This window comes from Oreochromis niloticus, linkage group LG13, assembly GCF_001858045.2.
Source record: "Oreochromis niloticus isolate F11D_XX linkage group LG13, O_niloticus_UMD_NMBU, whole genome shotgun sequence".
Lineage (NCBI taxonomy): Eukaryota > Metazoa > Chordata > Actinopteri > Cichliformes > Cichlidae > Oreochromis > Oreochromis niloticus.
The window spans coordinates 28,581,378-28,589,005 of record NC_031978.2 but is presented as its reverse complement, the minus strand read 5'-3'; the positions used below and the strand labels follow the sequence as shown (position 1 = coordinate 28,589,005).

The 7,628-nt window shown below is 40.5% G+C and overlaps 1 protein-coding gene across 1 annotated transcript; it reads left to right on the top strand.

Annotated features, from left to right (window-relative positions):
* Positions 1–781: 781 nt before the first annotated feature.
* On the top strand, positions 782–4,242 carry hcar1-3 (hydroxycarboxylic acid receptor 1-3). Its single transcript, XM_005457062.4, has 2 exons — positions 782–957; positions 1,510–4,242. Exon 2 carries the CDS (start codon positions 1,577–1,579, stop codon positions 2,528–2,530), a length of 954 nt encoding a protein of 317 aa, XP_005457119.1. The 5' UTR covers positions 782–957; positions 1,510–1,576; the 3' UTR covers positions 2,531–4,242.
* The last annotated feature ends 3,386 nt before the right edge of the window (positions 4,243–7,628 follow it).

The following is a 7,628-nucleotide window of genomic DNA, read 5'->3' as shown; positions in this document are numbered from 1 at the left end:
TAAAATAAAGTTTAAAGCTACTTTGTGGAAGTCTTGCTAAGCTTACTGCTGAAAGTCTAAGTGTACAAACGACTGCTTGGAATAACGTTAAGTTGCCAATATATAAGGTGGGCTACCTTATGTCACATTGTTATGTCACATTGTTTGGAGAGGGATCTGCTGCTGCTTTGCTGGCTGTTTATAAACTGAAAGTTGTTGCGTCATGGTGTTGTGCTGGGTTATATTGGTAGTGGCACATCTACACTGGCTCCCTATCTTTAATAATGGCTCACAGTTACACTAGTCAACATGGTCACGCTTGTTTTGAAAGAAATCTCCTTTCTTTCGTCTTCTTGTTAGTTTTATAGTCTGAAACTATTTCCTTGAGATGACATAGCAACAGTCACCTTGATAGAGTAAATTAGCTGTACTTTAAAGGAGAGACCAGGTGTAGAGTGGACTAAAGCCATTTTCTGCCATTTGAAGGGAGGCAATTTATAGCAATTTAAGTCACATACTAACTGTGTAGAAAAAAAATGAAAAATGAAAACAAATGTTTTGCATTCCAAGCTTGCTGTGGCCCCTCCTACTGTTAGGGACCTGGGTAGCCTTTCCCACACTCCCCCCACTTAGCAAACAAAAAGGTATCATCTCCCTATAATGTCAAATAATTTACGATTCTCTCAAAATATTAATTATTACACAATTTCCTGACATATTGTGTGCCATAAAACGTCAAGAAAAATGTCATAAAGGTGCTTATTACACGTCACCATCTATAATAGCAGAAGTGGTTCAGTTGCAGAACCGCTTCTCTGGAGCACTCATAACCCACAAGTTCTAACAAGCGCTCAGACAAAGACAGCAGTTATAAACTGCCAAGGATCTTATCACATCATATCACTTTCACTGCACAAGCTGATTTTCACACATCGCCGCCTTCTTGTGCGGAAGGCAAAAATTCAGTGTTGACTGCTGGTGAGTATAAAACTTTCTACTTTATATCTGTTTAGAATCCAGGGCATAAATTATGATTATTTTTTATCCACAGTGTGCACGTAAATGCTACCATGGCAACTCCTAAAACCAAAAGTTGTTTGTCTAACATGAATCCTGATGTTTTTTTTAATGGTTAATCCTACGCTACATAGAGAGGAAAATGTATCTTTTATGAAATCATTTTCATAACTTACAAAGTTTGGAAACTGCTTTGTTAGACTGCATGGGAGATTCACACTGAAGTTTGAAAAACAAATAACTACATGGTATGCATGAATGGAAATCATTAAATGAGCTTCTTTACTTTCTTCCAAAAAGTTAGCTGAAAGCTTCTAACATTAAACTAGTTACTGTATTCATGTTTAGCTTCAGATATCTATCTTACTGATAGATGCTTTCATCTAAAGTGAAACAGACGAATAAGGTAGAACAGAAGGATGTGTAAAGTTTCAGGTGTGTGTGTTAGTATTTCACAAAATGTTCAATAAAAGAAAAAAATTATTTTCTTTGCACTTCTCTCTTTTATAAAAGAACACATGACCTGCTGAAAATAAGGAACTACGGATAAACCAAAGAGCTCAGAAGGGACGTAGCTGAAATGATGGCAGCAAATAATTCTTCACTGCACTGCAACAAGCACATGAATAGTACAGAAAATCTGTTCATGGAAATAGGCTTGATAATTGAGATACTGGGCCTGCCGGGAACAATAATATCTTTGTGGATTTTCTGCTGTTGCATGAAGTCATGGAAACCCCACACCCTCTTCCTCTTCAATCTGGTTCTTGCTGACTTCTTGGTCCTCATCAACGTGCCTTTCCGCATCGACACCTACCTGCGAGGGGAGTGGGTGTTTGGATGGGTCTGGTGCAGAATCAGCCTCTTCATGCTGACTGTCAATCGCTCTGCCAGTATTGGATTCATGACGGCGGTGGCACTTGATCGCTACTTTAAGGTGGTCCACCCACATCACTGCATCAGCCAAATCACTTCCGTACAGGCGGGCTGGCTTGCGGGCTTGATCTGGGCTGCTGTGGTGGTCCGTGGGATTCCGCTGCTGACCGCTAACCTTCTCCACAAGGAGAGTGGCAAGTGCCGTAGCTTCAACTCCTATGAAGAAGACCCTGTGCCGATTACGCTGCATTACATTGCCTTTGTTGCTGAGTTCCTCCTGCCCTGGTTCTTGCTGCTCTTCTGCTCAGCAAAGATAGTCTGTTGGCTTCGCCATTGGCGACTAGGCAGGCAGCTGAGGGGACGGAAGGCCATCAGAGCGGTCATGGTGATCATTCTGGTGTTTACCTTGTGCTTCATGCCAAGCGTCATCACAGGCCTAGCGGCAATCTACATCAAGAAAATCCACCCCCATGACTGCAAGTCCTACACTAAGGTAGCCCAGGCCTTCATGATATGCATCGTCTTCACCTACCTCAACAGCGCTTTGGACCCTATCGTCTACACTTTCTCCAGCTCCATGTTTCGTGATGCCCTCAAGACCTCCATCTGCTTCAAGAAGATCTTCAGACCGGTTAGCACGAGAGTCCCCAACAGCTGAAAGGCAAAGATAGATTTTGAAATACAATGAATGTCTACTTCAATGTAAGACTGGAAGCAGCATCTGTGGAAGATGCTAAAGACTCTAATGACTTCTGTGAGTAAGGAGTGAGGAGTCCATGAACTGTTTGATGCTGGTTTCATATATTGTTACTGACTAAAAAAAACACTGTACGGCATCCCCAAACTACCTTCTGCTTAGCTGAAATAGACAAGTTTATAAACTGGCTAACGCTTGTTAGATAAAATATCAGACAAGAAAATTTAAGTAGAGAAAAAGCTAGCTCAAATCACCTTCTTACTATGTTAAAGATGAGTGACTGATGTGGGGAGAGTGTTTCTTGCCAAGAGCCACTAACTTCTCCAGCTACATATTTTACGATGTGTGTTTTCAGATTCGTGCAGCACACATTAGACAAAACAAGCTGTTTTGTCAAGCTGTCAAAACAGTGTGTGAAACGCTTTTCAGTCTTTGGTGGAGTTTGTAAATGCTGTATGACATTAAGGTGGATGTTGCAAGAACAAGTTGTCTACAATTTGAACAGTTTGGTTGTATACACCTTTGTGACTCCATTTTTCATTTTGTAAGTATGCACATGTGGAAGAGCCTATTTAACTGTCAAAACCTGCCAAGCCCATAAATGCCACAATTATCGCTATAGTAGAGCACATTTCCCAAGCTTGAGTCAACAGTTTCATCGCCAAGATAGAGGACAATGTTTTGGTAAACAGTTTATCACTCCACGAAACCAGAAGAGGAGTAAGCGTGTATAATGATGTAGCAAGAAGATGATAAAAGAATATGGGACGATGCAGAACTGTGTAGAGGTGGGATACTGGTCCAAGCACCATGTTGCTACTGCAGTGCACTACTGCATATTTTTATTGTTTCCAAATAGCTTTTTGTACTGGTAGTCTACATTTTTTCACCGCTTCTGTGTTGTTGAACAAATGTATATATTGGAACACATATTCTAACAGAAGCAAATGCAAGCGCCTGCTTTCTTTAGAGAGTACCATGGCATTTCAAATAAAGAAATTAGAAAATAAGACACACATTTCCTAAAACATCCCTACAATCCTGCTTTACACACTGTTGAAGGAACTTGTAATTTTGTGCGGTGATGATTTTAATAATTTTGACACGAGTTAAAGATTTCGGGTGATTAACGGCCTCCTGCAGGTCATGTATTTTGTTTTGCTGTATGTTTGCACTGTTTTGAGAAATATATATTTTGAGGGCTGAGAGCTTCAAAAATCTTGGTGTTTTCTTGTGACATCCAGATTTATATTATACCCATTTCTTTCACAGGTACTCCAGTCGCCACTGAAGTACCTGTGTTCATCCTGCAATGTGGATATAATAAAATCAGTAAAACATGAACGTTCATTCTTTCTGTTTTTCTCAGGCCTCCATCCATCAACTACACACACTTTACTCAGCAGAAGAATGACAGGGATAAGAATGTTTTCCAGCAGACATTAGGCAATAGTAGAGAAAATCCTGAATGGGCCCAAACCCAACATAGCACTCACACATGTACCTACATGAATTCAAAGTTTTCAACAGCAGGAAGAATCTGGAATCTCTCTTCTCAGATATGTGATAAGAACAAAGCAAAGTTTGCTCAGACAAACAAGGAAAGAATCCACAGCTCATGAAGTTCAGTTATTTAGCTTGTTGTGATTTGTCGTACCACATAATTTGTCATTACATATTTAACATTATTCCTCAAAGGGCATCCTGCTGATCAGAGACATTTACATAACATAATAAATGGAGCCCTGGACAACAAATGATGTTCGTTAATTAAATCTGTGTTGCCTAGTATGACTCGTCTGGCTTATTAACACCTTGGAACATGTGATGCTTAAGGACCTGCATCACTACATGCAGGTGTACTTAAACGCAGGTGGGGGGTTGGTTTTCATATGTACATGTGTATCAACTGTAATAGCTTGAAATTAACTATATATTAATTATAAATGAACTATATAATTCTTTTCCTTCTCCCTTTTTTTGCCGTATTTTTCCAGTAACCTATATTTGACAACAGTTTAATAAAACTGGAAATTCTGGTTTTGGTGTGCCACCCCAATACTTTTAGTGGCCCCCCTCTATGACAAAATTCTAGATGCGCCTCTGACTACAGGATATGTTGACTCTCAGGAGCACTCCAGTAGGGGTAAAATACCTGGGGCTCTCCATCAGTTTTAACAACTGAAGAAGCCTCTTGAATGGACCAAAAAACAATCACAGGCCCTTTTTTCAAGTGGCTCAAGAGTTGGGAGTTTGCCTTGTAATCGGAAGGTTGCCGGTTCGAGCCCCGGCTTGGGGTTGTGTCCTTGGGCAAGACACTTCACCCGTTGCCTACTGGTGGTGGTCAGAGCGCCCGGTGGCGCCAGTGTCCGGCAACCTCGCTTCTGTCAGTGCGCTCCAGGGTGGCTGTGGCTACAATGTAACTTGCCATCACCTGTGTGTGAATGTGTATGTGGATGACTGGATATGGGACTAGTAAAGCGCTATATAAATACAGGCCATTTACCATTTCAAGTGCTTAATACTACCATCAAATGGATGGGTGAGACGCTACACAGACAATATGACTTTAAAAAAATAAAAATACCAATGTAACCCAAATAGATGTTGGAGAAAATGTGGTACACACTCACTTGCTCATACTCTGGCCTCTATAGATTGGAATAATGTTTTTGATGCGCTCAAGAAGATATTTAGATATTTGACCAAACCTTGTCCAAGGTTTCATTACTCTGGTTAATTCCTGCCGGACCTGAGGGATCAGCTAGTAAATACCTGTTATCTGTTGCAGCAACATTTAAAGGCATATAGATGAGACATATAGATGTCTCAAACGCAATCCACCAACATACCATATGTGGTTAAATGTGGTTGGAAAAAATAACATACTCCCTCAGGCTTCAGGAAGACTTCAAAAAGTCATGAAGACCTATTTTTACTTTATTTCAGGAAAAAAGAGAGAGAAATACAAAAGTGTGTTTAGATGGGGGCAGACAATTTTATTTTAAATATGTATGTATTTGCTTTGATGCTTTTAAGCCATGTATTTTTCTTTTAATGATATTATGATTGAAAATAAAAGAAAGGTGCCAGTGTCACAACAACTGTAAACGTGACAGCAGGAATGTAAATATGAGTATATAAGTGTAAATTAAAACAAAGTTTAAAAACAAACAGAAACAAAGCTAAAATGGTTTGAGGGGACTGACAAATATGTAAACATGACTAATTTTGCAAATTAGCCGATTTTACACAACCTCAGTAATTAGACATACAAGTGAGGGAAGGCCTGTTTTACTCAACTGCTGTGACATGTTTCTTGCAGCATTTTGTCAGTCTCCATTTTGTGAGTCATGTGAGGTTTTTCTGTCAACGAATAACTTAGTCCACAGGGGTTAACATGTTGTTGGCCCATCATTTGAAGCTATAACAGCTTCAACTCTTCTGGAAAGGATTTCCACATAGTTTAGGAGTGTGTTTATGGGATTTTTTGACCATTCTTCCAGAAGCCCGTTTGTGAGATCAAACATTGATGTTGGACTTTCCTGATGTTGGAGAAGGCCTGGCTGGGAGTCCCCACTCTAATTCACCTCAAAGGTGTTTTCTCGGGTTGAGGAGGGGACTTTTTGCAGGCCAGTCAAATTTATCTACACCAAACTCGCTCATCAATGTCTTTATGGAAATGCTTTATGGAAATGCTTTGTGCACTGGTGTGCAGTCATGTTGGAACAGGCATCCCCAAACAGTGAAATTCATCACTCACCCCACTATAGAATAGAATAGAACAGCCCTTTGTGATTGTACACACCACACCAACTGTGTCAGTAAAGTGTAAATAGTAGACAGCAGAAGGAAATAGCAAACCCATGCTTGTGACTTGTGACTTTATACACTATATATATATATATATATGTATGTATGCCGCGTATGAAACTTGGACCTCGATGCATGAACCACCATGGGTACTCCACTGAGGGCGCTGCTAAAGCCTAAAGGCAGATGTCTGGCAGCACTTTGGATTCAAGAACTGTGAAGACAGCAAAGAGCTGGACAAAAGCAAAGCCATATGGTAAAACATTGTGGAAATACCACAAATCTCAGAAATCATTTAGCAAGGCATCATCCAGATATGCTAGCAAAAATACCCGACATGAAGCAAAGGTCACTCAAAAAGGCATTTGCAGTCAAGTTTGCATCCACTTTTCCACGTGCCCAAAAAATAACCCAGTTTGTCAAACTTTCATATGTAAAGACGTACGTCTGTACAGCGTTGCTGAAAATGATGGCTTCCAAAAACACGCTACATTTTACCAACATGCAAAAATTTTAATGGAGTGGTAATCCCAAACATGTATGCAGAAGTGAAACACGATGTTACAGCCTCACTCTAGTCAGCAGAGAGAGTCGCTATAACTTGTGACAGCTGGACATTCAGAGCAACAGATAATTACTTGACCATCACCTCACACCATATCGACAAGGAGTGGAGACTCATGTCTCATGTCTTACATACAAGAACAACTGAAGCAAGCCACACAGCAGTTAATTTATCTGAAATAATGTCCAAGACAATAGAAGAATGTGAGCTTACAAACAAAAACTCGGTCATCGTAACTGACAACACTGCAAATATGGTGTGAGCTGTGGAAATAATGGGCAGGTTGCACATTGGTTGTTTTGCCCACACACTCAATTTGGCTTCACAAGTAGGTCTGAAAGTTCCAGCTGTTGCTCAGCTGCTTGGCCGAGTGAGATGTATAGCATCCTTTTTTCATAGCAGCACTATTGCAAGTTGCAAGCTTAAAGAGAAGCAAACGATACTGAAGCTAACTGCCCATAAGCTGGTGACTGATTGGGTGACCAGATGGATATGCAGGAACGCTTCCTAGAGCAACAACCAGCAATCTCTGCAGCTCTGCTCTCACCTGAAGTGAAAGTGATCTCTGTACAGAGGCTGACATAACTGATGGAGAAGACATAGTGAAAGCTCTGAAACCACTGAAAGCAGCCACACTGGTTATGTCTGAAGAAAAATCCCCAACTCTATCCATCACCTCTG

Bases quoted from the DNA above. Each gene is read 5' to 3' on its own strand.
- hcar1-3 (XM_005457062.4), top strand. From the start codon at position 1,577: ATGATGGCAGCAAATAATTCTTCACTGCACTGCAACAAGCACATGAAT.